We start from the raw sequence: 21,943 nt of genomic DNA, 5'->3' as shown, positions 1-21,943 counted from the left end.
GTCTACTTCACCTGGTGCTTATGATATAAACCTTTTTCACTGTTTGTCTGGTTACAACCTATTTTCAAAATAACTAATATGCATTGTACATGGAATTGTATATGTACATATTGCTTTCAGGGTATCATGGTACCTATCTCATGCCATCCATCTAACAGCCCTCCAGACACAGAGAGCACATGGCCATGGGCCAAAAGGGAGGACAGGACATATGAACCTGCCATAAAACTCAATTGCTCTGAGTTGGGGACGGATGGGCTCTGGAATGTGGAAATGGGCAAGCTTCAGGCGCTAGGACTCTGGAGTGATTTATGATACTGTGGCTAGGCCTATATACACAGGCAGTAGAGCAGACTCTTGTATTCCGAATAATAAAGACGTATCGTATCTTCAGCCCTTGTGTGTCTTGGCGTATTCCTTCAAAGAAGACTAATACACAGCAACACAATTGGAACTGACAAACCTTACACAGAGGAAAACTGCCTCCAAACTTTAATTGGGTCCAACTGAAATTGGTATAAGCTTCTTACTCATTTTGTGCTGGAGTGACTGGACAAGGAATCTCATCCCGCCATTTCCCTTCCCACCTCACCCTATTTCAGGCATGTTTCAAAAATATTGATTTTAAAAAATAAAATATAAAGAAATAAATACAAACTAAACTAGGTTTGTTTGTTTTTCACCCTTTTGTTGGCAACCACCCCTAGAGTGTGAAATGACCTGCGGGAAGAGATTCAACAGCTAAATGGTCTGTTTGGATTTTAGAAACCATGATATGTTTAATGTGTTGTCGAAGGCTTTCATGGCCGGGATCGCATAAGAAGCAACACTCTGAAAACAGAAGAGTTCCAGGGGCAGCTAATGACTCTGAACAAAGGATGCCCCCAGACAGGAAAAGCCAGGAGATGAACCTTTTCAATGCTAATTAAGGTGATTAACTACAACATTCACACTGGCCTCCAATTGACAAAGAGTTCTTCTCTCACCCTGGACTTTCCACAGATATATATAAACCTCCCTTGCTTAGTTTCTCCATACCTCACAACCACTGAGGATGTCTGCCATAGATGTGGGCAAAACGTCAGGAGAGAATACTTCTCGAACATGACCATACAGCCCTGAAAACTTACATCAATCCCATTATATGTTTATTTATTTACAGTATTTATATCCCCCCTTCTTACCCTGAAGGGGACTCAAGGCAGATCACAGAACATACTTATGCGGCAAACATTCAATGCCATTTATATACTGACAAGAAAGTGCATCCAATCCAGGTAGGGTTGCAGAGTGACTGTACCTTTAATGGTGAGGCAGAAGAGGGAACTTCTGCAGGTGTTGCTTGCTTTCTGCTTGCATGATAAACTTTAGAATCTGACCTTTAATGGAATTCATCCAGGTGTTGAACACTATCCCCTTTAATGAGTTCAGCACCATAGATACCTGTCTTAAAGTTCAATCTAAAATTTAAAGGATCTGCCGTAAAGGTGCAAACGGAAACTAAAGCCCTATCTTTGGTTTATAACCATAGTGATAGCCATGTATAAATATGTGAGGGGGAGTCATAGGGAGGAGAGAGCAAGCTGGTTTTCTGCTGCCCTGGAGACTGGGAGACGGAACAACGGCTTCAAACTACAGGAAAGGAGATTCCGCCTAAACATTAGGAAGAACTTCCTCACTGTGAGAGCTGTTCAGCAGTGGAACTCTCTGCCACAGAATATGATGGAGGCTCCTTCTTTGGAGGCTTTTAAGCAGAGGCTGGATGGCTATCTGTCATGGGTGCTTTGAATGCTTTTTGGCAGGGGGTTGGACTGGATGGCCCGTGAGGTCAATTCCAACTCTATTCTTTCTACACTGCCATATAATGCAGTTTGAAATTGCAGTTCAATTGAGTTAAACTACATAATATGAGTCTACATCAGTGGTTCCCAACCTTTTTTTTTGACCAGGACCCACTTTGATCAGGGTCCACTCGCACAGGGACCACTTTGACCAGGGACAACATTAGTATCAAAAGGGTTATGAATCAGTTTTTGGTCAACTTTAGATTCAGTTTAGTTATTTGGGGTGCTGATTCAGAAAATTACATTGAATAGACCACATCAGCTCTAGTTTCTGAACATATGCCATCAAGTAGTCACCATCTGCTCCCCCACAGAAAACCATATTAATAATCTAGAGCTGATGTGGTCTATCCAATGCAATGGTTAGCTCTGCCACTAGTCTACACTGACCATATGATGCAGTTTCGACCTGCATTATATGGCAGTGCAAATAGGGCCTAAATCTCTGTTCCACTATCATGAGAGCCGCACCGCCTACTGCCCATTAGTAAATCAATGGATCTAAGGAGAGATGCCACTTTCTCTTACTTGCCCTTCAGAAGAACTTACAAGTTGCAAAACCCATAATAATAATAATAATAATAATAATAATAATAATAATAATAATCTTTATTTATACCCCGCCACCATCTCCCCAACGGGGATTCGGGGCGGCTTACATGGGGCCATGCCCAGAACAATACAATATAACAAAATATAATAGAACAACAAATCATAGCACATTAAACAACAATAAAACAACAACAATAAAAGAAAATATACACTACATTAAACAAGATCAAAAGAACAATAAAACCAAGGGCAGGCCACATGAACACTAGGTTAAAACTCAGGGTGAGAAAGGAAGTAGGAGTAAAAACCACAGAGGACAGGGTCATAAAGTGGCGGTGCAATCTGGAGGACAAATATTGAAGGAGAGCAGCAAAAGGGATTTATCTAGTGATTACTCTCCAAAGGCATAACGGAAGAGCCATGTTTTCAGGTCTTTCTTAAAGGCTGCTAATGTGGGGGCTTGCCTAATCTCACCGGGCAGTGAATTCCACAGTCGGGGGGCCACAGCAGAGAAGGCCCTCTCCCTTGTTCCCACAAGGCGGGCCTGAGATATAGGCAGTGGCGACAGGAGAGCCTCCCCTGACGATCGAAGGGATCGGGCAGGTTTATGATAGGAGATACGGTCAAGAAGGTAGGTGGGTCATGGTTACAGAAAGAAATGTGTGATTGCAGCTACATATAAGACTGGCCAACACACATTTAGATAATAAAGTTAAACCTTTATTAGGCCAGAGGGTGCAAAAATTCTGTGCCTTTTAGCGGCAGTCTGGAAAGGAGAATTTCAGCCCATATAGCTTGTCATGCAAACTACATCTGTTGAGATCCCATAGTTTATCTGACCATTGGACAAGAGTTTTAAAATATTGCCATTCTCACCTGCAGATAGTTAAATGTCTCTTGACAAGCCAAGAATTCCAAAAATATGGGTTTGGTGGGGGGGGGGGATATGGAAGTTATTGGTGTTATCTCTTTGCAAGCAAAGGGAGGACAAATACTTTCCACATCAACACTAAAACATCATTAAATATGGACTCTTACAAAGACAGTCTGTAATTTAAGGATTTCAATGTAACACAGTCCCAAATAAGTTTACATAGGATCCATAACATTATTCGCAAGAGGCCAAAACTTATGATTGAGAATGCCAGTGGAAGACCAAATATAGAGAAGTCTGGGTAGTTGAGTTCTCTCTGGTGACAGGGAGAATGTTTAACTCTTCTAGCAAGTCTACCCAGTCAATTTTAAATAATGGATTAAATTGACATGTTTTAGTTTAGGTGTAGACTATTCTCATGTGTACTTGTTTGTCTTTTGATTTGTTTTTAGTTATGTATTTTTTTTATTCTGTATCTACTCTGAGCCTTAGGAGGAGGCAGGTAAGAAAATAATAATAATAATAAATACTCTGTAACAAAATTTGAAAAAAGAAATTTGTTCCTGGTTTGAAAGTGTTTTTTTCTGTTTGATTGTGCAGTACTTACTTTGAAAGTAGTTGTTATACTCCAGAAACTTCAACTAGGTTGAATTAATTGAGACTCTATGAAATATTCATTGAAAAGCTATAGCAAAATGTGCTGCAGGATGTCTTTCAAAAACAAAGTTTTTGCAGTTTAGTAAACTTTTTCCATGTTTTTATGATAGAACCAATTAGAAAATGACATTTATAACCCAGGAATAAAAATGGCTTTAGATAGTGTAACTTCTGGGAGTTTCACTAATAATAATAATAATAATAATAATAATAATAATAATAATAATAATAATAATAATAATACACTACAAACTATCTACAGACCCACTAAGAAAATCCAATAAATGCTACATTCAGTGAATGACAAGGGGGATCTTCTCACCTCTGCAGAGGTTTACTGCATATCTTGCTGCTGTGGACAATCTACATAGGGACCACCAAAAGCAGCATTTCCCATACACGAATCAAGGAACATGAAAGGCACTGCAGACTATTTCAACCAGAGAAGTCAGCCATAGCAGAGCACTTGATGAACAACCTGGACACAGCATATTATTTGAGAACACAGAAATGCTGGACAACTCTAACAACTATCATGTCAGACCACACAGAGAAGCCACTGAAATCCACAAGCATGTGGATGATTTCAACAAAAGGAGGAAACCCTGAAAATGAACAAAATCTGGCTACCAGTATAAAAAAACTCTAAAATCAGGACAGTAAATAAAAAACAACACTCAGAAAAGAGGGGAATTCCAGATAGGAAACAATCAGGGCCAGCTAACACCTCCCAACAAAGGATTCCTCCAGGCAGGAAGAAGCCAGGCCTTGAAGCTGACAAGGCCATTAATGCTAATCCAGATGATTACAACATTCACACTGGCCTCCAACAGACAAGAGTTCTTTCTCCCACCCTGGACCTTCCACAGATATATAAACCTCCCTTGCTTAGTTTCCAATATACCTCACAACCTCTGAGGATGCCTGCCATAGATGTGGGTGAAACATCAGGAGAGAATGCTTCTGGAACATAGCCATGCAGCCCGGAAGACTCAAAACTACCCAGTGAAAGCCTTTGACAACATCATAATAATAAACTTGATTTATACCATGCCACATCTCCCTGAAAGGACTTGAGGTGGCTTACAACATAAATAAATATAATGAATAATATATGCAAAATAAAATAAAGCAGATAATAACATAAGAATAATTACAGCATAATTGTATTCAGAATCCACATGGACTTTCTCCTAGGTATGTTTGTGTGAGATTATGAGGTTAATTATCTAATTTAAGCATTTTTAACCTTGCTATTCAAACACAAAACACACCGAGGAAAATTAATTGTACTGCCATAAACAGTGGTTTCTGTTCCTTCTTCCTGTTTCTCCTGAAGAAATAAATATGTATCATGCTCTGTTTGTCATAATAGAGAGGGGGGGAATGTAAAAAGTGTATATAAACTTTTCAGTTTCAGAGGGACTCAATATCGAGAGGGTTAAAAAAATACAGGCTGGGCTAAAGGATTTTATCAGAAAGGCAATACAGGATTCTCAGCCAGCTAAACAATTTGCAAGTCAGCACGCCTTTGCCTGTAATGTTCCTTTGAAATCAAAAGTGAAAATAAAGGCTTGTGGTCACAAGAAAGAAAGAAAGCAACTGGAGTTTTTGCTGCCATGGACCTCAGCTACGAATGGACCTGTCCCATCTGCCTGGAAACCTTCAAAAATCCTGTGACCATCGATTGTGGGCACAACTTCTGCCAGGCCTGCCTCAGCCAATACTGGGGGTCAGCAAACAGGAGCAGCTCATGTCCCCAATGCCGGCAGATGGTGCCACAGAGGAGCTTCCAGCCCAACCGGCTGCTGGTCAGCATGATAGAAAGAGTCCAAAAACTTGAAGAGGAGAAAAGGACCTAGTGGAAGAAGACGGGCACATGTGCCAAGCACTGGCTGCCCCTGAACCGCTTCTGCAAAGAGGACGAGACACTCCTTTGCTCTGTATGCGAACGGTCCAAGGAGCACCTGGATCATGTTGTGGTCTCCTGGGAAGATGTTGCCCCAGAGTACAAGGTAGGAAAACACCCATCACTACAGGGATGCAGGGCAGCTTTTTGGTTCTCCCAAATGCTTGGAAACTGTTATATCCTTATCTAAGAGCATATACTCCAGGAAATAATGCCTGACTGTTCACTGGAGGGAAGGATATTAGAGGCAAATATGAAGTAATGAGAAAACAGGAAAGCTTGGAGAAGACAGTGATGCTGGGGAAAATAGAAGGAAAAAGCAAGAGAGGACAACCAAGGGCAAGATGGATGGATGGATGGTATCCTTGAAGTGACTGGCTTGATCTTGAAGGAACTGGGGGTGACGATGGCCGACAGGGAGCTCTGGCGTGGGCTGGTCCATGAGGTCACTAAGAGTCGGAAGCAACTGAATGAATAAACAACAAGGGCCCTTCTACACTGCCATATAATCCAGAATATCAATGCAGATAATCCACATTGTCTGCTTGAACTGGACTATCTGAGGGCCCTTCCACACTGTCCCTATATCCCAGGATCTGATCCCAGATTATCTGGCAGTGGAGACTCAGTTTAAAGCAGATAATCTGGGATCGGATCCTAGAATATAAAGCAGTGTGGAATGTTCCTGAGTCTACATTGCCATATAATCCAATTCACATCAGATAATCTGGATTTTATACAGCTGCATAGAAGGGGCTTCAGATTTCTCGTTCTCTGGAATACTTGGACTTCTCTAGCAGAGAGATCTAATGGTGTAGTCCAATGATGGGCAACCTTTTGTGCTTGGTGTGTCAAAACTCACCAAAAAACAAAAACAAAACCTAGCATGACTTGGGTGGTGTGTCACTTCGAGAAAAAAACCATAATTTTGCAATATGTATAGTTTAAATAACAAAAATGTATAATTGTAATATATAACTGTATTTAATAAATCAAAAACTATTTACTGCCATTATTTCCATGTACAACAATCTATGGTACCTCTTGCAGTTTCCACGCTGATTTCTCTATTCTAGTTTCAATGTAGTCATGAATAATGAATAATATAATAATAATGTAATAGTAATAATATGATAATATACTACAATAATCATAGAATAATAATAGAATGATATAATGATAATGTAATGTGCATAATTCCCATGGAGTAAACAACAAAAACAAAGGACCAAATCACACCGAATTTGGCCACAAAAGACATAGTCATCCAATCAATCTGCATGCAACAGTGTGTCAGCAAAAGTGGCTAGGCGTGTCAGTGCTGACACGCGTGTCATAGGTTGGCCATAACTGGTGTAGTCCAAGGGTGCATTTACGTTACAGAATGAATGCAGCTTGAAACCACTTTAACTGCCCCGGCTCAATGCTATGGAACTCCGGGATTTGTAGTTTTACAAGGTTTTTAGGCTTTTCTGCTAAGGAGTGCTGGTTCCTCACCAAACTACCATTCCCAATATTCCTAAACCTTCTTCCTTCAATGCAAACTGTTGTTGTATTATTTTTCAAACTAAGAAACATAAGAAAACTTTTACCTAAGGTGATTTCCACTATTCCTCTACTATTCTGCCATCTGACTGTGCTTTTCCTGCATAGCAGGGGTTGGACTAGATGGCCCATGTGGTCTCCTCCAGTTCTGTTATTCTGTCATTCTATTCTGCTATAGTGGGAGTTATTGTGCACTAAACTCTGGGAATGCTGAGGAATGGAATCTACCAATTAATCTGATTCATGCATGTTGCAATGAATCTAAAACAGTAAAGAAGCCTACCTTGGAGTAGAGATAATACATGTTCTAAATTTGGAGGGTGGGAGCGGGAACCTCTAGGCTTGCCAAGTGTAATACATTTAGGATACCCGCACCTTTAAAGGTTTTATAGAAGACGGAATTTCAGCAAGTGTTATTAAGCATAACAAACAACACTAGCGAAAATTCTTTCTTTTATACTGTTCTTAGCAGTACAAGAGCCCAGTCTTGTATTTCATTAGACAACACTGGGCCCTTCCACACAGCTCTATATCCCAGAATATCAAGTCAGAAAATCCCACATTATCTGAGTGTGGACTCGGATAACCCAGTTCAAAGCAGATATTGTGGGATTTTCTGCCTTGATATTCTGGGATATAGGGCTGTGTGGAAGAGCCCACAGTCTACCTCCCGCTTGCCAAGACATTGTTGATGGAAGATGACTCTCAATGCAGTGTTCTAAGGAGGCCGCTTTTGCTTTGAACCCTACTGATAGTTTTTGTTTTGTTTTTTTTGTGTCAGGAGCAACTTGAGTTGCTTCTGGAGTGAGAGAATTGGCCGTCTGCAAGGACGTTGCCCAGGGGACGCCCGGATGATTTGATGTTTTTACCATCCTTGTGGGAGGCTTCTCTCATGTCCCCGCATGGAGCTGGAGCTGATAGAGGGAGCTCATCCGCGCTCTCCCCAAGTGGGATTCGAACCTGGCAGCTTTCAGGTCAGCAACCCAACCTTCAAGTCACTTAGTCCACTACGCCATCTGGGGGCTCCTAGTTTAAACATATTGTAAGTTTTGTATGATGTTAACCTTTATCTATGTCCTGTTTTAACTTCTGTGACCTGCCTTGAATCCCAGAGCAGTAGAAGGGGAAGACAGGAAGGGGAACAATAACGCTGGTGGTAATAATAATAATAATAATAATAATAATAATAATAATAATAATAATAATAATAAATTTATACCCCACCACCATCTCCTGGAAGGACTCAGGGTGGCTTACAGAAGCACATACAAGTGCCATAACACATCAAAATAGAGGTTAAATTACATCACATATTAAACAATGATGACATCATTAAAGATAAAAACAACACATTTCAAAAAGTCCCAATTTAAAGCATCAATAAAACACAATACAAATTGCCATATAAATGAATAATACAGCATCCCAGCCGCAGCCCAATTCAACTATTAAAATGCTAGTGACAATATAAGATTGTTTTGTCCTTAGATTAGCAATGTCTTAATGATTTCCAAAGGCCTGCCTGAAGAACCATGTTTTTGGCTCCTTGCGAAAATATTGTAATGTGGGGGAGAGCCTAATATCCCTGGGGAGGGCATTCCAAAGCTGGCGGACCACCACCGAGAAGGCCCTATCTCTTGTCCCCACCAGCTGCACTTGAGATGGAGGTGGGACTGAGATCCCCGGCAGATCTTAGAGCCCCCGCCGGTTCATAGAGGGAGATGCAGTCACAAAGATAGATGAGACCTGAACCATGTAGGGCTTTGTTGGTGATAACTTGCACTTTGAATTGGGACTGGAAACTTTTTGGGGGCCAAGAGAGCTGCTTCAATAGGAACGTGGTGTGCTCCCTATGGCTGTCTCCTGTGAGCAATCTGGCTGCCAACCTTTGCACTAATTGCAGTTTCCAAGCCGTCTTCAAAGGCAGCCCCATGTAATCCATTATAGATGTAACAAAGGCGTGGACCACCACAGCCAAGTCAGGCTTTTCAAAGTATGGTCACAGCTGGGGCACATGTTTTAACTGTGCAAAGGTTCTCCCAGCCACTGCCGACACCTCAGATTCAAGTGTCAGCGCTGAGTTCAAGAGGACCCCCAGACTGCGGACCTATGTCCTCAGGGGAAGTGTAACCCCTGTTGAGCACAGGTTCCCACCCTATACCCCGATTGGCCTCACGACTGACTAGGAGAACCTCTGTCTTGTCTGGATTAAGCCTCAGCTTGTTAGCCCTCATTCAGTCCATCACAGCTGCCAGGCAGCGGTCCTTGTATTGTGGTAGAAAAGAGTAGTAAAGTTGTGTGTCATCTGCGTAGAGATGACACCCAATTCCAAAACTCTGGATGAGCTCACCCTGCGGTTTGATGTAGATATTGAAAAGCATAGGGGATAGAATTGAACCTTGCGGGACCCCACAAGTCAATGGCCAGGGGTCAGAGCAGATTTCCCTCAGTATCACCATCTGGGTATGATCCTCCAGGAAGGAGTGAGGGAACAGAGAGCCGACCCAGTCGGATACCATAATCGATGGCATCGAAAGTCACTGAAAGATCCAAGAGAACCAGCAGGTGATTATGATGATAATAATAATATCGGTTGGTATCAGGGGATCATTTCCTGCCTCAGCAACAACTTTTTCTGTTTTTACAGGAACAAATTGAGGCCAGCATGAAATCTCTGCAGAAAAGAAGAATGCTTGTTTTGAAGCAGATGTCCATTGAGGCCCATGGGAAGAAAGAATGTTTAGTAGGTGTTTCTTCTTGTTATGACTTATACATTAAAAGATTCCTGTTGACCCAGACCCCATCTACACTGCAATATAATCCAGTTTCTGAATCCATAATATTTGCTTTGAATTGGATTATATGGCAGTTTAGATTTATATAATCAAGTTCAAAGCAGATAATCTGGATTCAGAAACTGGATTATATGGCAGTGTAGATCCAGTGTCAGGCCCAGTCTACACTGCCAAATAATCCGGTTTCTGAATTCAGATTATCTGCTTTAAACCAGGTAATATGGCAGTGGGGACTCGTATAATCCAAAGCAGATAATCTGGATTCAGAAAATTAATTATATGGCAATGTAAATTTACCGTGGATCTCTACACTGTCATATAATCCGTTTTTGAATCCAGGTTATCTGCTTTGTACTGGATTATATGGCAGTGTAGGTAAAGGTAAAGGTTTCCCCTGACGTTAAGTCCAGTCGTGTCCGACTCTGGGATTTGGTGCTCATCTCCATTTCTAAGCCAAAGAGCTGGCTTGTCCTCCAATGTCATGTGGCTGGTATGACTGTATAGAGCACCATTACCTTCCTGCCAGAGTGGCACCTATTGATCTACTCACAGTTGCATGTTTTGGAACTGCTAGGTTGGCAGAAGCATATGGCAGTATAGACTCATATAATTCAGTTCAAAGTAGATGATCTGGATCCAGAAACTGAATTATATGGCAGAGTAGATCCAACCTCAGGGTATCCACATAGTCCAGACCAGCTGAGACTGCATTGACTTCACTGGACTGTTACCTCACCTTCCATGTCACCATAGAGCCTGTACCTTATCAGCCACAAAGCTCCATGAAAGCTCCTGGCCGTCATGGCTGCTCCATTCTGACCACTATCTGGAACGGTCTTCCTTCCACATACATCACCACTACCCTTATACTTTCTATGCTCCCACAGGTGCAAGGAAAGTGGGAGCTCCTGTCAGTCATGCATGGAGTGGGTTCTGTCTCCCCTCTGCTTCTTGACTGTGCAGGTATTTCTGCTGATGGTATTTGGAAAGAGCTTGACATTATATGCCAAATCCATTTTGGTCATAGGCTAGTAGCTCATCCCTCTTGTTTAATCTTCTTGATCAAAAGACATTTAGTATAATGCCTTGTTATTGTTGTTGTTTTAAAAAACTTTGTGTTTTCAAATACATTACAACTTGTACCTTCGGTTTGCTTCTGACACAATAAATAAATAAATTTTCTTCATCTAGTTCTGCCCGCTCTCCAGTTTCACTCTTTATTTCTCTGTGGATTTTCCCCTTAGAAACAAATAGAACTTGAGAATCAGAAGATCAGTTCTGCTTTCGACCTAATGCAGAACTTCCTTAAAGAAAAAAGTGTTTCTGGCTCAGTCAGCTGCAAGACCTCGAGAGCAGTGTCAAGGAAAAGCATGAAAAAAACATCTCAACCCTTTCAAAAGAGGTGTTGTATCTCGGCAATCTCATCGCAGTGATGAATGAGAAGTTCCAGCAACCAGGAGATGAATTCCTGCAGGTAAGTCAAAGAATAGACCTTCCAGTTCCCTCAGAGAATTCTCTGAATTTGTAATTAGGAATAAATGAGACACAGTCCTACCAATAATGACTGGAATTCAGTATAGCAGTTATGGATTCTTAATCCAGAATTATGGATCTGTAACTTTTTATTTATTTTGTGTCAAAAGCATTGCATAAATAAGTATAAAACTGATAAAATAGAGGGAACACAAGCGGTTAAATGATTTTTGACCAAAAATGGGAAACAGCTACCGCACTGTCTGTGGCTTTAAACAATTCTTCTTCTGTGCATGAATTAGATATGTAACTAATTTGTATTTATGAAGGCTATGTGTTGCCAATTGTGACACACTTGTCAGACTGCGATTGATGGAAGTTCTCCTACCAGTTGAGACACAACAGATGGATGTTTCCACTCCATCTCCTGTCACTAATCTCTGGTGCAAGGAAGAACTGCAAGAGGGATCTTGCTTCTGATTGTCACACCAAAGATCAGTGGTGGCAAGCAGGTGGAAACAGTCTGCTGTGGTCCCAACTGATAACAGAACAGATCTCTATTGCTCTTAGCAGCTGATGCTTGGTCAAGCAGGATGAGGTTTTGGCCATGAGAGGCTACTTAGGACATTATCATTCATGTCTCCTAAAATGGGTTCTCCCGTGGTAAATTGGTCTTAGCAGAGACAGAAGCAATTCTTCTTAGCACAGAATTCCTTTTTATAGGTGCTTTGAGGTTTTTCTGGGTAATTAAATAAGCCATTTGGGGGAAGGTATGGGGGATGTGATGTCCGTTATGGGCTGTGCTTCCCTGCCTGGCTACCAAAAAAAAATAACCCTTTCTCCCCTGATTGCTAGATTGCTCTGCTCAGCTACAAAAACAAAACTGGACTTTTAAACTGCCATGATATGGAATCCTGGGAGTTGTGGTTTTGCAAGGCCTTTAGCCTTCTCTGGCAAAGAGTCCAGACACCTCCCTAGAGCTCCCATAACCATTGAGCCATGCCAATTAGAGTGGTATCAACCTTCATGAACTCTAGGATTCCAGAGTGTTGAACTATGGCAGTTTAAAATCAAACTATTACAGTGTAGATCAGTGGTTCTCAACCTGTGGACCGCGAGAACAAAAATCTGGTCCACTAACCTCCTTCCTCTTTATGCATTTATTTTATTTATTTATTTCCACTCATTTCCGCAGAGCTGACCATTCCATTGGATAGACAACATCAGTTCTAGATTATCCACCGTTTTCTGTGGGGGAGCAGATGGAAACTACTGGATGGCATATGTTCTGTGTCAGAAACTAGAGCTGATGTAGTCTATCCAATGTAATTTTCTGAATCAGCACCCCAAATAACCAAACTAAATCTAAAGTTGACTAAAAACTGATTTGTAACCCTTTTGGTACTAATGTTGGAGACTGGTCCCTGGTCAAGGTGGTCCCTGTGAAGTGGTCCCTGGTAAAAGTGGTCAAAAAACATTGGGAACCACTGATGTATTTATTTATTTATTTATTTATTTATTTATTTACAGTATTTATATTCCGCCCTTCTCACCCCGAAGGGGACTCAGGGCGGATCATATTATAAACACATAGGGCAAACTTTCAATGCCCATAAACATATCAAACAGAGACCGAGATAGACAGACGCAGAGGCAAGTTAACCTTCTTTTGAGGGGCTGTTCGATTCTGGCCATGGGGGGAGCAGCTGCTTCATCATCCACTCTGAGGGCACTTCCTCATTCCAGGTCATAAATTAGTTAAACTTGCCTCCCCACTTTTATAAGTGGTACCTTATTTCCTACTTGATAGATGCAACTATCTTTCGGGTTGCTAGGTCAGCAATGAGCAGGGGCTATTTTTTATTTTTAATTGACGGGTGCTCACCCCGCCACGGGCTGGCCTTGAACTCATGACCTCATGGTCAGAGTGATTTATTGCAGCTGCTCAACAGCCTGCGCCACAGCCTGGCCCCTACGAATGTAGATGCATTCGTAATCATTGAATATTCCAGGTTTTGCCATTTTAAACAAATGAACACATAGCTTGAAAAGTTAGTTTGGAAGTAACCACAGAGAGGGAAGAAAAAGCCAACATTATCTCCACTTAAAGAAGAAAATCTATGTTTTATGTCTGTATAGCAGTTTAAACCTGCTTGTTGTGTTTCTTTCAGGACATCAAAAGCACTTTGAACAGGTAAGTAGCTCAACTTCACTCAATGTTGGGTGTACCCCTGGACTCAACATTAACCTGGAGGCCCAGGTTTTCCACTTCCGGCAGGACTTTGGCATTTTTTTAAAAAGGTGGGCCATGGTTGAAGGGCAGGGGAGATAACTCAGGCCAAAATAGTGGAATGGGATTTAGTAATGGTTGGAGTATTTAGGAATTCCATATAAAAGATGCTCAATTTATACCATTTTCTGATTTACTTGAATTCAAACCACAGGAAAGGGGTGTAGCCCAATATTTAAATATTTACTTTAGTCCAAGATCTATTGGTAACACAGCAGAATGTAAAGTTCGACCAGAAATGCTATAGTAGTCTTCACCATTCGGCAGTTACATGAACCTCTTTTGTGGCACAAGGTTATAACTTCATAGCTAGTTTGTAACCAAAAGGATGGGGGAAATAAGAAACCACTGACCTAGGGGCTGTGTGCTGCATTCAGACCTCACTTTACCTGCTTCAGTTTAAATGGTGAGTTTCTTCTTTGGGAGAAGAATCCCAGCCTTGTAGTGCCTTTTGTAAACTTTGTGGTTATTGCTTCCAGGTTTCAGAAGAGGGAACATGATCAGACACTGTACCTATTCCCTGAATTGGAAGGGAGACTCCAGACTTTCTCACAAAAAGTAACTGCTGTAGCAATGACTATGAAACAATATACAGGTATTTTTGTTGTTGTTGTGTACTTCCAACTTATGGCATCCTTAAGGCAAACTACTCATGGGGTTGGAAGTTAGGGCATGGCTAACTTTCAAGTACATAAAAATCAAACTTCTCAAGTACAATACAGTCACCCTCAATATCTTCTTGGTTTTGGTTCCAGGACTTACAATGGATACCAAAATCTGTGGATGCCCAAATACCATGATATACAAGGGCATAGCAAAATGATGTAGCTTGCATAAAATTGCAAAGTCAAGATTTAAGATAGATGCAGATATTTAAGGTGTAAATGGTTGAATTGTGAATGCAGAGGACCCATCGTATTGCAAGCCAAATTCTGCTGGAAGATTAAGGTGCAATCTTTAAAAAACAATATAAAATCAGATTTCCTTCAAGCAAGGGAGTACTGTTAGGGAGTAAAAGGGGCACTAAATGTCTGGAGCCCCGGTGGCAAAGTGCGTTAAAGCACTGAGCTGGAGACCTAAAGGTCCCAGGTTCAAACCCCGGGAGCAGCGGGAGCGGCCACTGTTAGCTCCAGCTTCTGCCAACCTAGCAGTTCAAAAACATGCCAATGTGAGTAGATCAACAGGTACCGCTCCAGCGGGAAGGTAATGATGCTCCATGCAGTCATGCCAGCCACATGACCTTGGAGGTGTCTACGGACAACGGCGGCTCTTCGGCTTAGAAATGGAGATGAGCACCACCCCCCAGAGTCAGACATGACTGGACTTGACATCAGGGGAAACCTTTACCTTTACCTTTAAATGTCTGGAGAAGCTGACAGGGTTCCCCCTCCTCCGCCTTTACAGACTTACTTTCCCTTTCCTCATCCAGCTTCTCCGCAGTTAAGAGCTGTTCAGTAGTGGAATTTGCTGACTCTGGTTGTGTTGGAGTCTCCTACTTTGGAAAGTGGGTAGCTATACGTTGGTAGTGCTTAGATTGTGTATTACTGCATGGCAGAATGATGTTGGACTGGATAGCCTTTAAAGCCTCTCCCAACTCTTTGATTCTCCTATCGATTCCAGTCTTCCTCATAAATAGACTTGTTGTATAAGGTGCAGAGAGAGGACAGGGATGCTTCGCTCCATCCACTTTTTCCACACCTGAATTTTGTGTTTAGAAATAGCCATGCTCACTTCAGCTCTGATCCTATTTCATGAGTGCTTCCAAGTCTTCCTTTCACTTCTGAACTTCTAAAACTATTCCTCACATGTTAGATTAATATTTGCCCTGATCATGCAAGAACGACAAATGAAGTCATTATCAATTCTCCTGGGAATTTCAAGGATGAATGAAAGTGCAACACCAAAAGGCCAAACACAACTGCCTCCCAGCATTTCACCATGCAAATGGTGAATTGGGAAATACAGTGAGCCTTCTATATCCGTGGATTCTGTATTTCTATATTCAACTGTTTATGCCTTGGAAATATTTTTTGTTTAATTTCACAAAGGGAACCTTGGTGTTGTCATTTTATGTCAATGCAGAATGTGTGTATATATATAACATACATGGAGTTTGTGTTTATACCCGGGTCCCATTTTGAAGAGATCACATTGTGTATGTGCAAGCATTCCAAAACCCAAAAGAAAAATCTGAAATAAAGAACATTTCTGGTTCCAAGCATTTTGTAAAAGGGATACTCACCCTTATTACCGGATATGCTGAGCTTTAAGAGGCTCTTTCTGTGGGTACATAAGAGGGTGATGTTGTAGTTTCTTTTTTCTTGTTTTTAAATGACATCCAAATGCAATGTGCTTTTATGTGAATTACACTGATTAAATTTGTAATTTTTCCCCTTTGTGACAGATTCCCTGGAGCGTGCGCTGACCAAAGGTAAAATTATGAGGCAGAATACCAAATGAAATATTGGTGGGAGGAATGTTTGTAGAAGAGACAGTAGCACTTAGAGGCTTTCATGCCTGGAATCACAGGGTTGTTGTGTGTTTTCCGGGCTGTATGGCCATATTCGGAAGCATTCTCTCCTGACGTTTTGCCCACATCTATGGCAGACATCCTCAGAGGAACTATGGAGAAACTAACCAAGGAAGGTTTATATAGCTGTGGAAGGTCCAGAGTGGGAGAACTTGTCTGTTGGAGGCCAGTGTGAATGTTTTAATTAATCACCTTGATTAGCATTAATGGCCTTGTGTTTCTTCATTGGCTTGCCTATGCAGTCAGTGGTTCACTTGATGTATGGCAAGAACATTTTCCCTCTGGGTGGATCTTTATCGTTACTCTCATGGCTTGTTCTTGGCCTTACAAGAACAAGCCATGGCCTTGGCCATTCAATATAATTTGATATATGTTGCGCTCGGGCTGTGGCGCAAGCTGGAGAGCAGCCAGCTGAGACCAATCACTCTGACCAAGAGGTCATGAGTTCGAGGCCAGCTCAGAGCCTGCATTTGTCTTGTGTTTGTTCTATGTCTATGTGTAATGTGATCCGCCCTGAGTCCCCTTCGGGGTAAGAAGGGCGGAATATAAATGCTGTAAATAATAAATAAATAAATAAATTAACCTAAATCATCCTCATTATTTTGGGACAGACCATGAAAAACATTAGGTAGCACATTGTATGTACAAAAGCTTAGCTTTCAATTTGCCGTTCTTCCTTCCATGCAGCATGGTCTCCAAAACAAATGGCGAACAAAGGTAACTATCTATCTAGAAACAACGTAAGGGGGTGTGTGTAATGTATGTGTGGGAGAGGGCATATAATGTGAGATATAATGCTCATTGATTAGGGAATTTATAAGTCATTCAGCATTTTCCTAAACAGGAAAATCAGCACTTGACTTAGTTGTCTTGGCATGAGCTTTCTCCTCATCTATGCTTCCTATACATACATTATGTAATATGTACAAAGATTCAGTTTCAAACTAGGCTCTTGGTGTATAAATTAGTCTGCTATAGAAATAAATTTCAATTTCCCCAATTCTCATCAAATGTCAGAAATTGTGAAACAGGTTTTTTTTTTGTCCCATAGCTTTGGGATGCTTAGGAATTTTTCTCCCCACAATGGCAGGAAAATAACTGCACAGCTTTCTAGTAACTTGATAGCTTTAATCAGAATGATACATTTCTCCCATGAGAATTGGGGGGTTTAGTCACAAAGTGTTTCCAGGCAGCAATAGAAGTGTTTTGTGTAAGTTTGTTTTTTCCCCTGTATAACCTCCCTGCAATTCTGAACAACAAAACTGTTGTGCAGTAAACAGCGATCTTACCCAAAAACCTATGTGGCTATTTTTGTGCAAAATTACTGCTTTCTGTGCACGATTTCTGCTGTGAAATATGTTGTACAAGAGTTTTACTGGAAAGCTGCAGAGTTTCTGAAACTGTTGGCATATCTTTCAATAAGTATGGCATTTATGTTGTGTTTAGAGCAAAAAAAATGCCTGCAAAGTTATGGGGATTTTGAATGTGCTATTTTTCTTCCCGCATAACATTCTCACAGGGTCAGAAAATTCAATAATAGTCGCAACATTGACTATTTTCCTTATACAGTAGAGTCTCACTTATCCAAGCTAAACAGGCCGGCAGAAGCTTGGATAAGCAAATATCTTGGATAATAAGGAGGGATTAAGGAAAAGCCTATTAAACATCAAATTAGTTTTTGATTTTACAAATTAAGCGCCAAAACATCATGTTATACAACAAATTTGACAGAAAAAGTAGTTCAATACGCAGTAATGCTATGTAATAATTACTGTATTTACGAATTTAGCACCAAAATATCATGATATATTGAAAACATTGACTATAAAAATGCCTTGGATTATCCAGAAGCTTGGATAAGCGAGGCTTGGATAAGTGAGACTCTACTGTATTACTAGTCTGCTGTTGAAAGGAGGTGATACAAATATCCTTCCTGTTGAGTTTTAATGGTATTTTAATGGCTGTGTTTCCTCATAAATGTATTGGCTAAAACCTTTTTATTCAGACAGGCATTTAAGGATGAAAGTGTTTACGATCAAGACAGAGCGTGCTGTGGCTTCAATGGATTTTAACTGTGAATTTTAATAGTGTTTTATTTTTAATTCTTTTTTAATGTTTGCATATTTGTATGCTAATGCTTTTGTTATGCCACTTAGAGTCTCCTTTGAGAAATAATGATGATGATTATGATGATAAGTGCTTATATCAAGTAGTGTTGTTTCCTTTCCTTTCTTTTCATTTCCTTTCCTTTCTTTGCTTCTGCATACCCCACCTTTTCTTCTTCTGCATCTGCTTTAAAAAGTAATGGTGTGTCCTTTACAGACAATCCAAGTCTCTTTTGAATAAAACTGAAGCACATTAGAATAACCACACTTATTACCTTATCTTTAAGAAGTCTAAAAAGCATTTTCAGGTCATCGCAAATGCTGGGATTTGTCTCCTCTCAAACTGTGCATTGACCCTCCCTCTCCCCTCTAAAGAATTGTGTAACTCCATGACTTCAACATTTCTTGAGATTGGAGCTTCATTACTTTTTAATTAATATTTAAAGTGTTTAATTAATTACTTTTAACTTTTCTAACAAGTTCACAACTGTCCCTGCCGTTTCCTCTTTAAACCCCTTCAATATTAATTAAAAAGTAAAGATGCATTTTGGGATCTCCCCGTTTTCTGCATTCTGCAATTAGGTACTGTGCCTTTGATTGCCAAACCTTCCTTAGGCTTGAGGTTTGCATGAGCTGGCTATTTTGCCAAATGGATTATAATAAAGAAGCAAAGATGCATTTTGTGATGACAAGCCTTTTCTGGTTTCCGCTGTTCAGCGGCTGATACTGATCTTTCCATTGAAACCAACTATTCAGCCCTTTTCTCTCTCTTTCTCCTGCAGTGGATGTCACTCTGGACCCAAACACAGCAAATGCCTTCCTCATTCTGTCTGGAGATCTGAAGAGTGTGATCTGTGGGACTGAAGAACAGAAAGTGCCCAATGTCCCTGAGAGATTTGATTGGGAGCTTTGTGTGTTGGGTTGTGACAGATTCACTTCAGGAAATTCATGGTGGGAAGTTGAGGTGAAAAAAGAAGGGGAAATGTGGGTCCTGGGTGTTGCAAAAGAGACCATCAGAAGAAAAAGGTCTTTCATCCCAAATCCTAGTGAGGACACCTGGGCTATAGGAAAGCCTTCAGGGAAATCCTTCTCATCGAATGAGCTCTGGGCTTTCACTTCTCCCAAGCCAACCCTTTTGATCCTAAGGCATAGCCCACGGAAAATCTTGGTGTCCCTCAATTATGAAGAGGGACGCGTGGAATTTTTTGATGCAGATTCTGATGAACTGATCTTTACTTTCTTAGCTGCCTCATTCCGTGGGGAGACAATCCGTCCCTTTTTCTGGGTGACTCCAGGAGTCTGGCTAAAGTGTTGAGTCTTAAAGGAAATTCACCAATGCTCCAGCTTCCACCTTTAAAAGAGGTAGCACTTTCAGATTGTGTTCAAGTGGTAGAAATATTTAAAATATAGAAAGAAAAGGGGGAAAATATATCATTAATACCTCTTTCTCTAAAAACAATAGCATGTTACAGTCTTTCAATAAACTATTCTAACTAATAATCAAAATGAGAAATTATCTTTTTCTTTTCTCTCTTTTTTCACACAAAGTTAGTAAGGAATTTCAGATCTTTAAGAAACTTCAGATTGTAGATAGGAATATCTTGATAGAAACCACTGGTTTCTGAATCAGAGGCCACTGATTTTGATCTTGAACTGACTTGTTTTGATGAAATGGCTCTGGCTGCTAATACACTAATACAGTGATGACATCTGAAGTCCTAAGCATCGCAAGACCTCAATCCTGGAAGGAATGTCTCTTTCTATATGTGATTCTGCTCCATGCAGTCATGCCGGCCACATGACCTTGGAGGTGTCTTCGGCTTAGAAATGGAGATGAGCACCACCCCCCAGAGTCGGACACGACTGGACTTAACATCATAGAATCATAGAATAGTAGAGTTGGAAGAGACCTCATGGGGAAACCTTTACTATATGTGATTCTACTGTACTTCTGCTGGAAAGACCTTCTCCAGTGCCTACAATATATTGTGTAAAAATGTAAGAGGGCCTTCTTTGTTGTAGCACTTCAGTAATGGAATACCCTGCCACTGAAGGCACTGAGCCAGTCACAAAATCACTCATAAAAGACTGTCATTAAGATAAGAGATTCCTTGTATCCATTACACGTCAATTACTTTGCTTCTACAGTTGGATGCAGGTTGCCTTTGAAGACTGCCCAGAAGCTCCAATTAGAACAAGCGGCAGCCAGATTAATAACTGGGATGGCATACAGGGAGCGTACTACCCCCCTGCTAAGCCAGCTCCACTGGCTGCTGATATGCTACGGAGCCCAATTCAAAGTGCTGATCTTGACCTATAAAGCCCAAAACAGTTCTGGCCCTATCTATTTGTCCGAACGCATCTCCTCCTATGAGCCATCAAGATCCTTAAGATCATCTGGAGAGGCCCTGCTCTCAGTCCCACCTGCCTCACAAGCACGGCTGCTACAACTTCTCCTGCTACAACTTTCCATTATTGCCACACCAGGCTTGAGGAGAGAAATAAAAATACAGCATGATGCTATGGAGGAAGAACACTTTCTCTCTATTTCTTTGGGGGAAGCCAAATCATAGAGATGGAAAAGACCACAAGGGCCATCCAGTCCAACCCCCTGCCAGGCTATTGTGGCTTTCTACTTTAACATGAAGTATGGAAGAAAGCCAAAATACATGCCATATTCCTTTTATATGAAATCCAGACTTAACTTTGCCAGCTTAGAAAACAATGCTTTGAGTTATAATGCATGGTGCATCTACATCACATAATTATTGCTGCTTGTAGTTTGATGAGACACCAGCACTCTGGCAAAGAACACTACAGACCTTCTAAAATTACAATTCCTAGATTTCCATAGCATTAAGGTAAAGGTAAAGGTTTTCCCCTGACGTTAATTCCAGTCGCAACTGACTCGGGGTTGGTGCTTATCTCCATTTCTAAGCCGAAGAGCCAGCGTTGTCCGTAGACACCTCCAAGGTCATATGGCCAGCATGACCGCATGGAGCACCGTTACCTTCCCGCCGGAGCGGTACCTATTGATCTACTCACATTGGCATGTTTTCGAAGTGCTAGGTTGGCATTAAGCCATAGTAATTAAAGTGGTGTCAAATTGCATAAATGGTTTTTAACTGGGAATTTTAAAATACTGTTTATATTTAATCCTGTTTTAATGTTTACATATTTGTATATTTTAAATTGTATGCTGGTGCTTTTATGTTAAGCTGCTTTGAGTCTGCTTCAGGAGAGATAAAGTGGGGTATACATAATATGAGAGCCATGCGCGAGTTAGGGCCTTTTACCCTAGCACTCAAGACCTGGCTCTTTACTAGAGCTTTTAATCTATGTTAATTTTATTAATATTTGTATGTATGT

The 21,943-nt window shown here is 40.9% G+C and overlaps 1 protein-coding gene across 5 annotated transcripts; it reads left to right on the top strand.

Annotated features, from left to right (window-relative positions):
- Nucleotides 1-1,460: 1,460 nt before the first annotated feature.
- Nucleotides 1,461-20,087, top strand: LOC100563443 (zinc finger protein RFP). Of its 5 annotated transcripts, none has more exons than XM_062969510.1 (8): nucleotides 1,461-1,487; nucleotides 10,029-10,124; nucleotides 11,421-11,650; nucleotides 13,821-13,843; nucleotides 14,419-14,534; nucleotides 16,344-16,370; nucleotides 17,157-17,186; nucleotides 19,357-20,087. In XM_062969510.1, exons 3-8 carry the CDS (start codon nucleotides 11,609-11,611, stop codon nucleotides 19,887-19,889), a joined length of 771 nt encoding a protein of 256 aa, XP_062825580.1. In that variant the 5' UTR covers nucleotides 1,461-1,487; nucleotides 10,029-10,124; nucleotides 11,421-11,608; the 3' UTR covers nucleotides 19,890-20,087. The 5 variants fall into 5 exon arrangements, with proteins under 5 accessions (XP_062825580.1, XP_062825578.1, XP_062825577.1 ...); XM_062969508.1 differs by lacking the exon at nucleotides 1,461-1,487 and adding an exon at nucleotides 3,576-3,772; XM_062969507.1 differs by lacking the exon at nucleotides 1,461-1,487 and adding an exon at nucleotides 4,873-5,942.
- Nucleotides 20,088-21,943: the final 1,856 nt, after the last annotated feature.

The sequence above is a fragment of the Anolis carolinensis genome, chromosome 2, assembly GCF_035594765.1.
Source record: "Anolis carolinensis isolate JA03-04 chromosome 2, rAnoCar3.1.pri, whole genome shotgun sequence".
Lineage (NCBI taxonomy): Eukaryota > Metazoa > Chordata > Lepidosauria > Squamata > Dactyloidae > Anolis > Anolis carolinensis.
Note: the sequence above shows the minus strand (reverse complement) of the source record. Positions and strands in the feature narration are given on the sequence as shown.